This window comes from Myotis daubentonii, chromosome 3 (assembly GCF_963259705.1).
Source record: "Myotis daubentonii chromosome 3, mMyoDau2.1, whole genome shotgun sequence".
NCBI lineage: Eukaryota > Metazoa > Chordata > Mammalia > Chiroptera > Vespertilionidae > Myotis > Myotis daubentonii.
The window spans coordinates 185591572-185611278 of NC_081842.1; the positions used below are offsets into that span (position 1 = coordinate 185591572).

Below are 19707 nucleotides of genomic sequence, written 5' to 3' on the forward strand. Positions count from 1 at the left end.
CATTAAGTACAAGAAAGTGCAAAACTAAAAAGTAGCAAACTCAAGAATTTAATTCAGGATTACAGACCCCAAAGCCCTTTTATCAAGTGCCTTTCTTCACAGAGCCTTGGGCCTCTGAGGGCCTAGGACTCCAGGAGGATGGAGCCAACACAGTTCTGTGACAGAAGCTGGCTGATCTAGTCTCTACTATATTGATTTGAAGCAAATCAAATCTTAATCTTTCTATGGCACCCACAATCCTTCCTGGGATGGTATGTCCTCAGTTTTAAGATATCTGCTCTCCTACTTGAAGGCTATGCAATGCGAAGTAACTCACACATTTTAGCCTAAATCTTCTCTCCCTGTGAACCCTGCAAAAAATGACCAATATTTAAAATGCATTCCCTAATGCAAGGATGGTTCAACATATGCAAATCAATGTGATACATCACAGTATATAACATTAACAGAATGAAGGGAAAAAATCATATAATCATCTCAATAGCTGCAGAAAAAGCATGCAAGAGATTTCAACATCCATATGTGATAAGAACTCTTAATGAATTAGGCATAGAAGAAACATATCGCAACATAATAAAGGACATATATGATAAGGCCATAGCTAACATTATACTCAATGGTAAAGAGTTGAAAGCTTTTCCTCTAAGATCAGGAATAAGACAAGAATGCCCACACTTACCACTCTTATTTCACATACTTAAAGTCCTAGCTAGAGCAATTAGGCAAGAAAAAGAAATAAAAGGTATAAGAATTAGAAAGGAAGAAGTAAAATTATCTCTATTTGCAGACAACATAATTTTACATATAAAAAATCATAAAAATCAACAAAAATCATTAAATCTAATCAAAGAATTCAGTAAAGTTGCAGCATACAAAATTAACATACAAAATTAGTAGTGTTTCTGTATACTAAGAACAAACTTTCTGAAAAAGAAATAAAGAAGTTGATCCCACTTATTATAATGTCAAAACAATAAAATACTTAGGAGAATAAATTTAATCAAGGAGGCAACAGTTCTCTACACTGAAAACTACAAGAAATTGATGAAAGAATCAAAGAAAACACAAATAAATGAAAAAGTATTTCTTGCTCATGGATTGAAAGTATTACATTTGTTAAAATGACAATACTGCCACAAGCCATCTATAGATTCAATGCAATCACTGTCAAGATTCCCATGGCATTTCCTTCTTTTTTTTTTTTTTTTTTTTTTTTTTTTTTTTTTTTTTTACAGAAGTAGAAAACACTGCTAAAATTTATTTGGAACCAAAAAAGACACCAAATATCTCAAAAAATTCTGAGACAGAAGAACAAAACAGGGATATCACACTTTCTGGTTTCAAACTATAGTAATCAAAACTCTGTTACCAGCATAAAAACAGATAGGCCAATGGAACAAAATCCAGAGCCCAGAAATAAGCCCAAGCATATATGGTCAACTAATACTTGACAAAGGGGCCAAGACTTCTCAATGAAGAAAGGCAGTCTATTCAATAAATGGTGCTGGGATAGTAGGCTATTCACATGTAAAAGAATGAAACTGGACACACCTTATACCACTCACAAAAATTAACTCAAAATGGATTAAAGACTTAAATGTAAGACCTGAAACCATGAAACTCCTAAAAAACATATAGAACAAAGCACCTTGACATGGGTCTTGGTAATGATTTTTTGGATATGACATCTAAAGCATAAGCAATAAAATAAAAAATTAACAAATGGGATTACTTTATATTAAAAAGCTTCTGCACAGCAAAAATAAACCATAAATAAAGTGAAAAGACAACCTATAAATGGGAAGAAAACGTGCAAACCGCATATCTGATAAGAGGTTAATATGCAAAACATATAAAGAACTAATACAACTCAATAACAAGAAACAAATAACCCAATCTAAAATGGGCAAAGGACCTAAAGAGACATTTATCCAAAGAAGATATACAAAAGGCCAACAGGTACATGAATAGATGCTCAACATCACTAGTCACTAGGGATATCACTAGTCTCAACATCGCATGCCTATCACAATAGAATGGCCATCCTCAAAAAGACAAGTGATAACAAATGCTGGTGTGGACGTGGAGAAAAGGGAATACTTGTGCATTTCGGGTGAAAATGCAAATTAGTGCAGCCACTATAGAAAACAATATGGAAGATCCTTAAAAAATTACAAATAAAACTACCATACGATTCAACAATTACACTACTGGGAATATATCTAAAGGTAACAAAAACTCTAACTAAAAAAGCTATCTGCATCCCATGTTCATAGCAGCATTATTACAATAGTTATGGAAACAACCTAAGAACCCATCATTAGATTAATGGATAAATAAGATGTGGTACATATATACAATAGACTATTATTCAGCCATAAAAAATGAAATGATGAAATCCTACCATTTGCAACTACATGGATGAACCTTGAAGGTATCATGCTAAATGAAATGTCAGACAAAGACAAACACTGAATGATCTCATATATATGTAGGATCTAAAATTTTAAAAATCCAACTCATAGAAAAGAAGATCAGACTTGTAGTTTTTAGATATAGAGGTGGAGGAGGGAGGAGAAATTGGAGGGAGATGTTCTAAAGGTATAAACTTCTAATTATAAGATAAGTGCTAGGGATATAATGTACAGCATGTTGACTAGCTAACACTGTTGTTTTAATACGTAGGAAAGTTTAAAAAGTAGAGTCTAAGAGTTCTCATCATAAGGAAAAAATCTCCCTTTTATTCTCTTCTTCTTTCTCTTATTTTTATTGTATCTATGTGAAAAGATGGATGTGAGCTGAACCTATTATGGTAATCGTTTCACAATATATGTAAATCAAACCACCATGCTGTACACATTAAACTTATATAGTGACATATGTCAATTATTTCTCAATAAAACTGAACAAAGAAGTACAGCTGAGGGAGACTGAACTATTTTTTAAAGTTTGCTTGTATTAAGCCCGGCTGGTGTGGCTCAGTGACCTATGAACCAGAAGGTCACTGTTAGACTCCCAGTCAGGGCACATGCTCAGGTTATGGGTTCAATTTCCAGTAGGGGGCATTCAGGAGGCAGCCAATCAATGATTCTCTCTCACCATTGATATTTCTATCTCTCTCTCCCTCTTCCTTCCTCTCTGAAATCAGTAGAAATATCTTTAAAAAATGCTTTTATTAAATACCTACTATGTGCCCAGCCTTGAACCAGGTTCTTTACATATTCTAAAAACTTATCCTTTAAATAAGCCTATGACTTAGGTATTATTAGCCTCATTTTACAATGAAAACGAGGTTCAGACAACTTAGTGACTTTACAGATAAGTGGAGAAGGAAAAAAAAAAAAACCAAACCCTTGATTTCTCTGACTCCAAAGCCCATACTCTTACAGAAATGAAGATCCTATGATAATGCCAGTAACTACTGCACTTCTTAGTTCCACAAAGAACAATTGGATGATCTTACATTACTCAACAAAACATCCTGGCTGACCCTGACCTTAGCTGATTGATTGACTAAACCTTCTGACTTCCTCAGGGCCTTTATCCCATTTCATAGCCTCAACTATAAGGAATGAAGCCTCTCCCTCATAGACTGAGGACCCCTAACCTACTTATGAATTCTCCATGTTGGGTTTTACTGCAACCCAATCATTTAATTTCCTGCTACTCCAGGGCTGATCACCCCACACCCTGAGTGCAGATCAGACAAGCCCAGCACCCCATAAGTCAGCAGCCTAGCTTTGCAGCTCACAAAGTAGAAGCAAGACACTGGCTGAACCACTGGTGGTGTCACTGTGTGTCCACAAACAAGTACTCGATAGTTCCACTCTTCAACCCATTATCTCAATCTATTTTTTAAATAGCATTCCATTATGTGAGATTATAGAATATCACACAATAGATAATATCTACTAAAATTTACTTATGCTATTATCTATCTTCCCATTCTAATACAAAAGCTTCATGAGGGCAGGGGCTTGTCTTAGTCACCGCTGTATCTCCAACACCTACAATGGTACCTAGCACATATCAGACACTCAACAAATGCTTGGAGAATGGGACACGAGTTAATATTGTATGATGACAATGATGATCACTGGCACTTTATATGCCAAGCACCATTCTAAGTCCTTAATATTGATTGGCCCATCAAATCCTCATAACAACCCTAGTTTACAGATGAAGAAACTGAGACATAGGGAGAGTAAGTGATTTGTTCAAGGTCATGACTGGTAAAGCCAGGATTTGAACTGAAGCCTGGTGGTCTTGATAGAAAGTCCCTATTAACCACTAGGCTAAAGGCCTTAGTTAGTCATTTAGTCCCTACCTTTTAAGAGATGAATTTTGCAAAATGGAAGCCAGAATACAGGCTTTAGAATCAAACAGACTAGGCTTGGAATCCCAAGTCTGACATTTCCTATCCATGTGACCTTGTGCAAGTTATGTAAACTACATGGTTCTCTTTCTTCAAAATGGGAGTAAAAATATCTGCTTCCTAGAGTTGTTGTGAGGTTTAATGAGATAACTTAAGTAAAATTCTTTTGGAAAAGCCTGACAATACACCACTACAAAGTGTCACTATTATTGTGATTATCATTGCTAATAGTGTGGTACAGACAGCAAGTGATAAAAAGGAGTCTATAATAGCAATTTCAACCAGTGTGCCACAAGAATTTTTAAACCATACAATATGTGACTATTTAGTCAGAGGCACTGACCTCTTTTCCTTTTTTAGATTGTCCAACAAAACGTGACAATAGCCAACATAACAATAGCCATCCGGTGTGAATGAATCAAAATTATACCTTTTTTTGTCAGATAGGCAAAAATATATTTTTTGGTATGCCACAGAATTTTAGTAACTAGTTTATATGTGCCATGAGATGAAAAAGATTGAAAGTTGCTGGTCTAGAAGACAGAATAATTACTGAGGAATTACAAGTGAGTCATGGTGATCAGGAAAAGTATCATGTACATAGACATACTGAAGATTTTTAACTCAAAGTTTCAGAACTGTGGTTGGTGAGCAACAATAGGGTTAAAGCCAGTCTACATGACAAGGGGGCTTTGGGTCCAATGCCCCTCTCCTAGGCCAGAGGTTCACAGGGCACTTGATGGGAAACCATTATGGACAACTTAAGCAATAGCCAACTACATAATTCAGTTAACAATGAATTACTAAGCACCTATTAGGTGCCACACCCAGAGATAAACCCAGTTCTGAGTGTTGAGGTGGTAATGAAACAGAAATAAATTATTGAGTATGCTGTGTGGAAGAACAATGACGGAAGGAGATTGACATTGCTAACAGAGGCGGCTCTAACCCAACTTTCCTGGGTGAGAAGGGCCTCCTACTTGTCTCATGGTGAAGAAAAGCAGAGGACGTTTGAGACCAAGGGATCTTTTTGAGCACAGGTGGTGCAGTTCCACAGTGGAAGATAAATGGAAGGCAGGAGGCTGCAGGATGGGAGGCAGGAAAGGAGGGCATAAGCCAGGCCACGGAGGGTCTCCTGGGCCTTGTGAAGGCGGCTGAGCTTGGTCCTGATCCACACATCAATTAAGTAGCCATCTCTTGAGACCACATCTCAACTGTGTGCTTATAGCAAATACAATGGTTTCCCATGAAATACAAACAAAACAGCACTGAGAGAGAGAAAGAAAATATTATTTTTTTAGGCTCACTGCCGAATTTTCTTTGGGGCCCTATTTTTCTTCCTGAATAGATCATGGGCATTTTTAGCACAAGTGTAGTTCATCACCACCTCATGATACTGTTCCCCTTTTGTACTCTAAGGTCGTTTTCAACTCAACTCTGTTCAGCAAATGTTATTCTCCCTCCCCCAGTGCTTTGAACAACTTGGTAAATATTTGCTGAATTGGGCTGGATTCATTGAGCAATGACTATGTAGGTAACCTTGTGCCAACAGCAAAGGCTGGGGCTTAAAAGTAGGGGGAGATAAAAAGATGATTATCACAGCACCTTCACCTCAATAAATTTGAACTTCTAATGATGCAAATGAGACATGCATGGCAATCATATACATTCCACCAGGCAGACTGCAGGGCGTTGCATTTGTTCAGGAGTGGCCTTTGCCTGTGGTGGGAATCTAAATCCCACTTTCCCCAGACATTCAACTCCTTGAGGGCAGGGGGCTGTATCTCCTTTCCTACTAAATCCTCAGAGACCATCAAATAGGAAGGGATTGGTAAGTATTATCAAATGAATCTATTTAATCCCCACAGCAACCCTGAGAGGTATAAGTCATTTTGTAAATGTGGAAACAGAGAAATCATGTCACTTGCCAGTGGTTATAAAGGTTAGCAAGTGGTACCGTAAAAATAACAATAATAGTGATAACAATAGTAATTATTATTTTTCAATGTAAGGAAGACTGCCCTTCATTTATTATTCTCTATATGCCTCTACCACAGGACTCTCTTCCCATACTAAGATGGTAAATGTTCTCTCCCCCTGAAAGAAAGTTGAAGTTTATAATTTGGGATATTGAGCTCTGGTTGGCTTTTTTTCTGCTGCCAGGTTTAGTTGCTACAAAAGACACTGAATGGCTTTAGGACAGGTGCATCTGCCACACTGCAGGGAAGGACATTCTTTAACACAAAGTTTTCCCAATACTCTCCCATTCCCTCCCCAGTCCCCAAGTGAGAATTAATCCAACTTCAATTTAATTCAATAAATCTTTATTGAATACCTACTATGTGCTAGGCACTTTTCTCAGTACTTCCAAAATAAAATACACCACAAGAAAAAAGTCTTTGAGCCTGTCCCTCTTGTGATTAAATCATATCTTACCCACTTCCATGTGAAGTAAAACCTCAAGGGCAGCCAGGGAACCCTCTAGGACAGAGACCAACTGAACCACCTATCTTTTAAATTGAATCACTTATCTTTGTAAATCAGAACAATGCTAACCCATAGTAGGCATTTTAATAAATTTTCATGGAATGAAAAAAATCTTTTAAACTTTGCTCTGTAATTAGACAGACCTGGGTTCAAATCAAATCCTGCCCTAGTCAATTACTGGCTGTGTAACTTTAATTTACCTTTCAGAACTTCAGTTAGATTATCCATAAAATAGGAAAATTAACATTTACTTTTTAAGATTGTTTTAAGGATTAAAGGTGATGTGTGTAAGGCACAGTGCCTGATTCATAACTAGAGCTCAAGAAATCAAAGCTAATTTCCTTATTTCCCGTCTTACCTCTAGGTCACCTCCACTACTTATTTTTGTCATCATTATTATTGTAGCTTCAACTGGGTAGCAGGGACAACGAATGAGGTTTGCTAGTTAAATATTCTGATTAAGAGCAAACCCCAACATATACCACACAGACATCAATTTGTCAAAGACTTAGAATACAATGTTCCACATCAATTCTGAAATAATCAGAAGTCATCCTTTCTTCAATAATTTGGGAAGGTTCTAGAGATTTTATATTGTATAGCTCTGAAAAAAGTTGACTTTTCTCCCTTGGGATAACACAGAGCTCACTATCATCTAGACCAGAGTTTCTCAAATTTTACTGACCATGATCCAACAAAGCAAAAAAAAAAAATTATATTGAACTTCATATCACAATTCAGAACACAGATAACTGAAGCAAAAGTTTTATGATATAATACTTAACCTTATTAAGTATCAGCCACTGATATTTTCTTTTCTATTGCATTCCATTCTAGCATGCTATTGTTTTAATTTCTTTAAATTCTGGTCAAGATCTAGTAAAATAATTGGCAAAACTAGAAACTAATAATTTACTAATATTATTATCCGTCTGTTAGAATGTATCAAGGATATAGTTTAACTGACCCTCCCATTAAGCTCTAAAGTTGTATTAATTCCATTTTATATACTAAGAAACTGAAGGTTAGGTGACTTGGACTAAATAGACTCCCGCAAGTTGATGACAGACCCAAGACTCACAAGTTTTCTAACCGTGGTTCAGTATCTTTAAAAAAATTATAACTAAATTCAACAAACATTTATTGAATACCTACTATGTGCCCAGCACTTAAATAAGAGAGCACTTGACATGATCTCTGCCCTCCAGGGCTCACAGACTACCAGGAGTGACAAGCATAACTTGATACATGCACTTGGAAGTTTAATAGGTGCTTTTCTATTCTGGAGGAAATAAGCTTATTCCCAAACCACTGCCCACCTGGGCACACATTATCCCACAAAATAAGCACTGGTACCTGTTGGTGAGAGAAAGCAGTGTACTCCTTCAATGGCACATTTCTTTACCAGCTGAAATAAAGTTGATATTTTCCCTCCTACTGCTTTTGGCACTGTAACCCTAAAAGCAATTCGCAATGTGACTTCACCAATGAGCATCATCGTCATAACATCACCCTATGATTAGAATAGTTCTTTAATGACGATTCCCTCTGAATAACCAATATCTACTTTAGAAACATCTTTAGGGTGACTTCAATTTATGAGAAATCATGACTCAATAAAGACAGCTCTTGACCCTGCAAGACAATCAGGAAACTATAGTTCTCTGACCTAAGACATTCCCATAGCTATCAGTTCAAATAAAGTCGAAACCGAGTCAAAACACCCTACGCGTTCTAAATCATAACTTCTACTTGTCTCTCTGGCTTTATGCTTACACATCCTAAGCTGCATTCGCACCAGACTATTTGTCATTCCTTAACCAAGTTCCCATCTCGGCGTCTTCACTCTTACTCTTCCCTCCACACAGAATTCTCCTTTCTCCTAATTCTTCTGCCTACCTAGCCTTCCTGGCTCCACTCAAAGCCTCCATGAAGTCTTGTTTCCTTCCCCCAACAAGAAAGAAGGTCTCTCTCTGTTGTCCATTATACCTCCTCAGCCAAGACACATTTTGCACTCTGCCTGTTATTGTCCTTATCGACTACATTGGAACATATATTAAATGCTGCCACATTCCAAGTGGCACCTAGAATGTGGTTTCTATGCAATAGACATGCAATTATGTTGGCTGATTCCACACCGGAAAAACTGACCTAGAAAATGAATTGCTTCCCCCTCCCTGTCACCCCCTGAGAAGTAAACTTTGGCCAAGCTAGATGTATTCCCAAACACTCGGGAGCTAGGGCTTCCGGTATTGCTAAACATATAACCTAAGGCAGGTGGCTGAGCTTTATTTTCTATAGAAAGGGGTTAACAGTACCTGTCCTAACTACATTAAAGACATCAAACTGACACCATCGGACACAAATTATACAATGTTAAGTGGATGTGAGAAATGATCTCCACGGTCACAGGTCCACTTCAGGAGAACTGTGCTGGGAACAGCTGAAGTCCTAGAAATGCAAACTTGCTCCTCTGTTCTTGGAATATTCACACAAGCAAATGGTTTAGGAAGAATACTGTTAAGAATATACCAACTGTGAGTCCATAACTCCAAAATTCACTAATTGGAGACCTTTTTAAGAGATTTTACTAAAGCTCTTCTAAGCTCAAAGGCTATTTTTCTTCTTGCAGATAACCTTAAGCCAGAGGTATGAAGTAGGAAGGAATTGAGATTCAAGTATTGGCTTAAATATGGATGAATTTTCAATTTTTAATAATACAAACACTTATCTAGCAAGAATATACTAAGGCTATCCACTCCCCTGCCCATTCACCTGCTCAAATCTCTCACTCAATTATTTCTTTTTGGCCTTTTCATTAATAAGTGTGAGATTTTTCGAGGCTAACCGATGCGAAACCATCTCTTATGCTACCCTATCTTCAAAGTCAAGACCCTTCCACAGATATATTTCTGCCCATACAAACACATTCTAAAAATCGATCACAATTCTTCCAGAGACCTTGTGCACCATATACAGGCTGCTTACAAAATCCCTAGGAGAACCTTGGTGAAACTTTGAAATAGATACACATGGAAAGAGAAAAGTTCTATTGTCTGTCTGTTTCACAGTAAAGGCCTTTCTTATAAAAGCATCGAGCCTGCAAAATGACACTTGGAGGATCACATCAATTTAGAGCCCCTTCCCCTAGGGGTGAAATTGAAGGAAAGGAAATGACTCCCCTTAACATCCTTACCATGATGGTATGGAGTGTAATTCAAAATCCATGACATTAAAAGAATGTTCTAAGGCAGTGATGGCGAACCTTTTGAGCTCGGCGTGTCAGCATTTTGAAAAACCCTAACTTAACTCTGGTGCTGTGTCACATATAGAAATTTTTTGTTATTTGCAACCATAGTAAAACAAAGACATATTTTTGATATTTATTTTATATATTTAAATGCCATTTAACAAAGAAAAATCAACCAAAAAATGAATTCACGTGTCACTTCTGACACGCGTGTCATAGGTTTGCCATCACTGTTCTAAGGCTATGTTTTTGGTTTAAGTCTTGAACCCCTTAAGGGACTCTTTGTATTATTTCCTTGCCCACACTGGTCACGGCAACAGGTCCCAATTTAAAACAGTTCGTGAATTTATTTAATGTGCCTATATATTCACCCTCCAGAGCCTTGGGAAAAAGGTACAAAATTAGGCTTGGCTTGACACCACCCGCTACCCCTTCCAAGTGTGTGTGATCAACAGCTACGTCAACGCCTTGGGGGTGATTTTCCTCCTTTCTCTTCCCTCCCCTTCAAATGGGAGGGTAATAAATTGAGGGCCAGCCTTCTGCTCACATCTCCAACACCTCTTCAGTCAATCTGATCACTTCTGGAGCTGTTTGCACTGCCAAAGCCATCCGTCACCCTGCCTCACCAAGCAGGAGAAGGAAAACTGATGGCAAGTTAGAAAAATCTCATTGAGCCACTTTTTGCTTCAACCTCTTCACTACTCCTTAAGAGAGAGAGAACTTCAAAATTCACCCTATTAGGAAAACAAGAGGAACAGAGAAAAAAAGCTGATGTAGTTAAGGGGGAAAAATAGCTCCGAAGTAAGTTGGTTTCTGGGCCAAAGTCAAATAACTCACAGGTTATATTATCTATATGTATATCTATATGTATATCTATATCTGTGTCTATATCTGTATCTGTATGTATATCTATATCTATATCTATATCTATATCTATATCTATATCTATATCTATATCTATATCTATCTATGGCAAACATTGAGACCATATCTATTAGCCCTAACCCATTTTTCTTTCTGGTTGACTTCTAAATTTCCCGATAGACTCTTTCATGAAACTAAAAAAATAGCACTGATTAAAATTAATTTTATATTCACCTTTTTTCTCTTTTAATGACTACATCCCATGTTAATTCTAATTTTGAAGGAAATCATAGACATAACTTCCAAAATCCTAGGAGAATGCAGAAAACTTAAAGCCACACAATCCCAGAGAAAAACTGAGGGCTTGTCTATGTTTAAAAGCCACCGGGAGTCATACTGCCCCACGAGTTCTGGGGAGAAGATGGAGACTATGAGGGTAACATGTGATGTCACTTCTCCCCAGGACATCTGGCCTGAGCAGAAAGACTGATATACTGAAGGGACCTCTAATGCCCTCTAAGCACCTTTGATATACAGGTTCTGTGTATGACTGGTGCCTTCCAATACCATTTCCCAACTGATCATCACAGAAACTCCATGAACCAGGCATTACCACCCCCATCTTAAAGATGGGAAATTGAGGCTCAGAAAGCTGAAATACCTCTTCCAAGATCACCCAATTACTAATTGGAAAAGGCAGGATTCTGACCCAAATCCACCTGACGTTAAAGTCCTTTGACCTTCCTGGTTTCTTAAATCAAAGAGCCATCTCTCCAGAGGGTTGCCTGTGCACACACACCACGAAGATCCCGTGGGTCCAGAGATAGACTCATGGTTCCTTGGCTTCTGAGCTGCCCCTGCCAACAAAGACATGGGAATAACGGTATCTAGTAGAAACAAATCTAATTTTTCTACACGTACAAGTCGATGTAATGTGTTTTTAGTCCCATCTGCAGACTGGCCCTCTGGGTCCTAATCACAATAACCAGGTTGTTTTCAGGATTAGAACCTTCTCCATTACAGAGGTGATTAAAATATAATCAAGCTAGGAAGTTATCCTCCCCCAAAGCCACGTAAAACAGAGAAACTCCAAAATAAAACCAATTTACATATTTTAGCCCAAATTAAAAAGCAAAAGCTAAGGAATCCCTTTTAATATCCTGAATAATAAATGCACATTTATGTAAAGCTTCCTTTGGGGAACGGTTACTATGAGGACAACATTCCCAATATTATTCATAAATATCACTTTTGCTTTTGGTGTTACAGTAAGAATCTGGACTTGTGGAAATTGTGCTATCTGTACCGAATGCAACAAAAGAGATAACTAAGACATGTACAATACCCAGAATTTTATTTGTATGGTTGGCTGCATTACAAAAAGTAACATAGAAAGGATGAGTCAAATCTGGTCAAAATCACAAATTGCAGGGACTTAGTAGTGGACTCCATTTTAAGTGAGCACTTTTCCTACTGAAAGTTTCATTGGTCAAGATTGCAAGTTCTTAGGCTTTCCACTACAGGCTTTTAAATAGCATTTAAAGCTAAAGTTTATCATGAACGCTTATTTACTACTACTGTATCTTCAAAGGGGGCACTTGAAAAAATGTTCAACGGAGCCTGTTATTTTTCATTTGCAAATTAGAAAGCAAAACTCTAAAGGGTTTATACTGGCAGCTTAGGAAAACACAGACTACTTGAGATGCCATTATTGGTACATCCTAGGGTGCAGTGAGGGTCATGGCTGTCATTCTATTTCTCTCTCTCTCTCTCTCTCTCTCTCCTCTCTCTCTTTCATACACTGAATGCAGTATCTAAGTGTGTATGACGAAGAGACTCTATGATTTCTGCTCCACTAACAAACTTACAGTTTGCACAGGGGCATGCCAAGAGGGTCACTATCTTCTCGGGTCCTCCTTAGAAGCTAACAGGGGGAAAGGCATTCAAAGAATCATTTCTGTCAGAAGCGAAGCATTCCTATTTCTGTAAAATTAACAGGTTCTACCCAAACTCCACAGCCAGCTGATGGAAAATAAGTTCCTTCCAACTGTCCAAACTGTACTTTTTCTTGAGGGTGAACAGCTGGATACATGGAATCTTATAGACAAAAATGTCCAGATCTTTTACTTTTATCTTTTGCAGTCATGCCTAGACTCTTATAAATATGAAAGGAAAAACATTTCTGTACTTGAATGTTCCAACAGATCTTTTCTCATAATTTGACATAAACCTCATTGTGTAACAACGAACCTTAAAATCCCTCACCCCAACTTTATCCCCAATCACAGGGACTTAGCCTCTAACTATGTCTTTTGATTAGTGTCAGAAGAAAAAGAAATAGTGACCTGAATTGTACGTTCCAAAGAAAGGCACAGAAGTTAGTCCTCAACAAATACATCTTCATCCAATAAAAATGATAGTTAGCCTCTACTATGAACACTGTTGACAAAACAACTTCAAGGGCTAGCTGTTAGAGAAGAGTAGACAGTCGAAGGCAACTGATTCATAGAATGAGCAGGAGTGAATTCAAGTCCACAAAGTTCCCAGAGAGAGGAAACCTCTCTGCTGTGGTTTTTTTTTTTTTTTTTTTTTTTTTTTTTCAGAATTCGCCATCTTGCCTGGAATTGTTTCACTCGTTCTTCACATCCTGAAAAAAAGAACTATACTTCTTATAGAAAAGAAGTATGAATTACATTTTTTTAATAACTTTAAAATGAGTAATTTAAAAATTAAGCTCAATTTTAAATGTTATTTTCAAACCAAGAGTCCAAGAGATTTTATTTTCAGGAGAGACCTATAACTTGTAATTTATTTCCATTAAAAAAAATATAACCCTGGCCTGGTAGTTCAGTTGATTGGAGCATCATCCCATACACCTAAAGGTTGCGGGTCCGATTCCCGGTCAGGGCACATGCCTAGATTGCAGGTTCGATCCCCGGTTGGGGTGCGTACAGGAGACAACCGATCATTGTTTCTCTTTCACATCAATGTTACTCTCTCTCCTCGATTTTTCTCTCTACCCATTCCTCTCTCTCAAATCACTAAAAATACCCTCAGGTGAGGATAAAACATTATATGTGCTAGTTTCATATTTTACTTTTATGGTTAAAAATAAGGCTTCCCCCAAACAATAACAAAAACCCAAGCACAATAACTGCACTGACCTTATGTCTCCAACATTTTCACTGCTTTCTCAACCAATTATTTAAAAATTCCATTATGGCATTCAGCATTTCTTGATTCTTGCAGAGGGAGGATCCGTAGTGAGGGGGGTAGAAATAGCTCTGATATTAGATACAACAAGGATCTGAATAATAATCTTCCCCAAAGCAAAAATCGTCAGTTCTAAAATGGTCCGGCAAAAGGCAAACTCTCAGGGGTGGAGGGAGAGCATGGGCAAAAGAGAAGGAGATGAAGAGAAAGCTGCCAGCCTGTTATAGGAGCACTGATACTACTTAAGTTATTTCTTAATGAATGTACAAGAAACAGCATAAATATTACCATTGAGCTGAGTGGATGTGAACATCCAAAGCAAGTTAGCTGGCTGGCTGACTGCTTTTTCATTTTTTGTTCTCTTGTAACAATTCCATTTCCAAAGTGTTTGATTCCTAACACTGATGCTCCAAAGCTTTTGTGAGCACACTGTCTGAATACTTAATGAGATAAACAATAAACAAAATGGCTCGTCTCTGGTGCCCCCAGCTAGCATCCCAAACTGGATATAATTAAAGGTGTGAACAAGCAAGCAAGGAAGTAATGAATCTGCAAAGTCAAGGTTCTGAGAAATTATCTGGCATCCGGAACGACACCAGTTCAAATTTATCACTCATTAGCTCTTATAACGGCAAGGTGCAGACCCACATGTTGCTACCCCTCTCCACTCTTGTCCTTCAGCCTTTTTTTCTTTGCATTTCTAGATGGCTAATTTATGACAATTACTGCCGTGACAACTCCCACCCACCTAACCACCCACAGATCACCTTTCATTTTACCCTTAGAAAGCTGCTGACCTATAAAAGCCTGATACCCTTAAAATACGCTGAGATTTTAAAAATACAAAGATGTTCCCAACACACACACACACACACACACAAACTCACAAAACAAAGCATGAGATGCTAACACAGCCACCCATCTTCTCCTTGGGTGTTTTTGTTTTTGTTTTTATTTTTTGTTTTGTTTTTTTACCAGTGGTTAAAGATTAGGTTCAAATGCTCCAAAGCAAAAACAACTCTCCTTCCATATACTCACACGTTTTCATGCGAATCCAACCCATGATTAAAAGGGCAGCTACTAGCTCTCAAATATGATTATAGATTTGAACGTTTATAGTCTTCAAGTGGCAACAATAGAAAAATGTTTGGTTATTAATAGAAGCCTATGGGGTCTGGATATATCTTTTTGAGGAAGTTTTGCCTTTTTCTAATAAGATAGCTCTTAGAGTTTGTGAGGAGAAGAAGCCTCTTCTTAAGGGGAGCCAGCCCAGTGAGGTTTTATTTCCACTTTTGGATGTATATATACTTGCATGTATGTATATGCACATTTGGTTATCCCAAATAAGAAAAGCTTAAGACAGGTGCAGGATTCTAGAAACATACATGCTTACGCTGATACACACACAGTGTCTCTCTCATACGTATACTTTCTGCATGTCTCTCAAACGGATGGGAGAATGGATAGGGGCAATAAAATGTTGACCGATTACAAAAGGGGATAGGCCAATTCTGTATGATATGGCCCATCGACTGGGAAACAGTAAGATAAAAGCCTGAGAATGTTTATGTCCCTTCATAACCCCCAAATTCTCAATGACATTGGGGAAAAATACTGCATTGCAGCATTTGCCAGCGCACCCTCATATGTCTAGCAGCCACTGGCCATGTCACCAACAAATGTACATATTAAGTGTCCAGGCACATAAATAAGTGCTTGGTGGCCACAGATCATTGGGCCCGAGGAAGAAATTTGTCAAGGCCAAAGTACTTCTGTCCATGCACAATGACCTCTATCAAGACCACCATTCCTTACTGGTGGTACACACAGATAATTTATTGAATTTTTAGAATTAAAATAAAGCATTAAGATGCAAAGGACTAATTGAAGGAGCATATCTCCTTATGGGCAGAATAGCATTTAGTCTCCATACAGGAAGAGAATATACCCACAATAAGGAAATAGTGCAAAGGGAAAATATAAAAACCAAAGAAAAGGACTTGCCTGGAGGAAACCCTTTCATTGTTCACAGTAACTCTTAACTGAGAAAAAACCCTTAATTTACCCTCAAATTCTTTCAGAAATATTGAACACACACACAACACAATGTTCATGCAATGACTTCTAGATCTGAAATTTCAAATAGATTACCCCCAATAGAAATGCTAAGTTTAAAATATCTGAAGTCTAACATGTCCCGAACCCTATTACAAGACTGAATTTAGAAATAAAATGCAAATGCATAGCTCATTTTCTGTCTTTTTCTTTAACAAAATATACTATTGTTATTACCTCACAACAATCTGGCCTTCCTCTCATAACAAAATCCTTGAATATTCAAAGGACCAAAGAAGTGTTATAGGGAGAGAAAAAAAGTTTGAAGGTTTTGGAAAACTGTCAAACAAAAACAAGCTCATCTATATTTGGTCAGGAGGATGACTTGAATGAATGGCAGTTAGGAATGAATGGGACTGAGATCAGAAATGAACGGTTAAGGTTTGTTAGGTTTTTTTATTTTAGTTTTTTTTAATTAAAATTGCTTAAAATTCTCAAAGGAATTTTTCAGCTATTTCCCCACCTATATTCATTTCACCCTTTCAAAATTTAAATATTAAATGACTTAGCTATTATTTACAATGAGATATACGGACATTCTGATTATTAAAACTGTGATGAAAAGGTGTTTTTCGCAGAAACATTTCCAATCAGATTTTCATTTCTCAATAAATGCACACTCACTGAAGTCAAGGCGCACCTCCACATGCAGGTAGCAGGCATTAATATTTTTTAAGACAAAGAAGTGGAAAAGGTCAGCAGTAGAACCACGTGTCTTTTTGACAACCCAAGCTTAGGGGACAGTGCCGGTAGGCATTGCTTTACCCTAACTAAAAAATACTGAAAAATTCTCAGAAAAAATCTGTATTAGAGATAATAAAAACAATTCTATTTTTAATAGCGACATGTTCACACACTCAAAATATGAGAGCAAGGTTCAAGTAAACGACAAAAATATTTTTATTTATGTTTACCCCAAGAGTCAAAACAAATTTTAATAAAAAATCTCCCACTAAGAAGATATAACAAAAAGAAGCATTGGCAAGGAATTAAAGAATTGGGGTCGGAGGAGTGTGCGGAGTTTTGCAATGGAGAGAGTAAAAAATTAAGAATACTTTCAATAAAACCAATTATATTTCTTAAGCTTTTACTACATTTCAGTATTTTTTAATCTCTCCTTTTTGGACTTAAAATTAGCTACCTGATCCTGTATCAAGTTTGTCTACCGGGAAGAAATCGTGACAGATCATGGTTTCAGTTGCTTTCACGTTACATCCTATTCGCCTGAGTACAATACCTTTCAGTCCTTCTGGTACCCACCATCATGAGAAAAAGAGACTACTAGTAAAGCACACTTCAAGAAAAAGCAAGAGATGCCTGTCACCAGCACACACATGGGTCCCAGACATTCAGAGACACGGAAAAAAAATCAGCTTTTCACTCAGTTTATGCCAAGATCAGAATCGCAACCAAATGCCCAACAGAAGGCAGTGGTTGCAAGGGCAGCTTATGGATCTGTGGCTGGAGATATGAGAGGGAGGCACAGCAAAAGGCTAGAATACAGTTTTTCATTTATTATTTTTAAAAGTAAAATGAGAGATACAGTGAACTCCTTGGAACTGTAGTATCAATATCTGATTTAGTCAAAATACCACTCTCACCTAGCACAAAATCATTGTTTAGGGTAAACCTATTCTACCTATGGATGGATATTTGCTGGAAATTTTTAAGAAATCATTTTCAGAACCTATCAGCTGTGGGAGTTTATTATGCTTCCGTCAACTTCATTCAATATAATTTACATTATTTTTCAAATAGCCTCGTAGGATTCCTTGCGATTTTTTGCACGTACAGTTTCACAGCAGGGAAAAGAAGAGAGAGAGAGAGAGAAAGAGAAAGAGAGAGAGAGTGAGCAAGATTCCCTACCCTCCCTTCCCCCTCTCCTTCTCTCTCTGTTTTTTAAACAAAAAAAGAAGAAGAAGTAAAAACAGGGGAGACAGAACAGATGCTTAAAAATAGATTTCTAAAAATCACTGTAAGCCAAAGTTAGAAATGTAATTAACACCTATTTATAAAGAATAATTAAAGTTGGGCTGGCCACAAAGAACAGCAAAGATAATCAAGGTCCTGTGCCCCCCTCCCTTTTTACACTGTTTGCAGTGTGTTCTCATGATAGCCACCTGCTCCCTACTCGGCTTTTCCTCTGTTCGTTTCCCCGGCAACCTTTCATTGGGTTTTCCTCCCAGCTATCGCTTTCAGTTGGGCTGCTCGGTCTAATCTTATTTGTTTTACACCCATCAAAACAAGCAGCCAGACAAAGGCAATCCTCTAAGAATGGGAAAAAGACCACAGCTTTGTTATAACATCTATGCAGAGCGAAAAGTCCTCCCCAGGCTTTTCTAGTGAGAAATAAGTAAGATGGATATGAATTTACAGCCTCTCCCCACACCCAGTTTTGAAACCACACGAAAGATACTGCTGGTAAAAATTCAAAGTCAAAGTGAGCACTCGCGGCATCTGATCTTGCCATTTTGTGCCATATCTTCAGGGTCAACATCAGGCGAGGAGTGACACGCAAGGAGTTTCCTTGCTGCTGCTTCTTCCTTTTTTTCTCTCTCTCTTCAGAAAAAGATGCTAAAAATAGATTTACTACTTTGGCAGAAAGGTTTTCCATTTCCCCTTCCACATCCAAAAGTCCTGTTTCACAATGCATCTGCTGGTACTGAACCTCACCTCCTCTACCCCTCATTCTTAGCCTTCCCCATCACTACCAGCCGGAGACTGAAAAAGAAATGTGCCTTTAACTTTAACGGTCGTGCAATTCCAATGAAAGCTCACAGAGGCAGTGGAACCGCCAGCCAACAGCGGCCGTGACATTGTGATTGTCAAAAAAGACACCAACCTCGCTTGGCTAAAATGTGTGTTCTGTGGAAGAGGCAGCGTGAGTGCCTGGTGTGCATGCAGTGCCATCACACTTGGAGATGGATTCTGGTTTTCGGAAAAGAGAAATACTAATAAATGCACGCGCGCGTACACACACACACACACACACACGATCTGCACAGTGATTTACGATGCACAGTCCTCCATCCTTACACACACACATACACGCACACACACAATCGGCTGGAATCTCCACACTGCCTTCCTCTTTTCACTTACCATCTTCAAGCCATTCCACTCCATCTGTGATCAGAAGAAGATGGACCCTCACACAGTGTGTCAAAAGCGGAAAGAAACGTTATGTAAAAGCTGACATTCCTTCTTACAGAGCTGCTGCCCAGAGAAGGAAGCAACAACTCAACACGCCAGGCACCGCTACACATACAAGCCGCCTCCTCTTTTTTATGAGGTCATGACAGGAAACTCTTTGAAATACAAGATGCAGCATTTACTGAAGCCCAAATAAATCACTCTCTTTGCTGTTTTGACTGCGCAGCCCCCTGAAATACAACTGCCCATC

At 38.0% G+C, this 19707-nt stretch overlaps 1 protein-coding gene across 7 annotated transcripts in view; it reads right to left on the minus strand.

Moving 5' to 3' along the window:
• The window catches only part of ELAVL4 (ELAV like RNA binding protein 4), a 143447-nt gene that overhangs the window by 68670 nt on the left and 55070 nt on the right, over window positions 1–19707 (minus strand). Inside the window, exon 1 of one of the 7 annotated variants that reach the window (XM_059689608.1) lies at window positions 19407–19676. The exons of 5 other annotated variants lie outside the window; for them this stretch is intronic. Coding sequence is in view for 1 of the 2 variants with exons in the window: in XM_059689611.1 (XP_059545594.1) it covers window positions 19407–19430 (24 nt within the window). In the remaining variant the exon portion in view is untranslated. Of the gene's footprint in view, window positions 1–19406; window positions 19677–19707 lie in introns of those variants that run through there. One more of the 7 variants, XM_059689611.1, reaches the window with a different exon arrangement.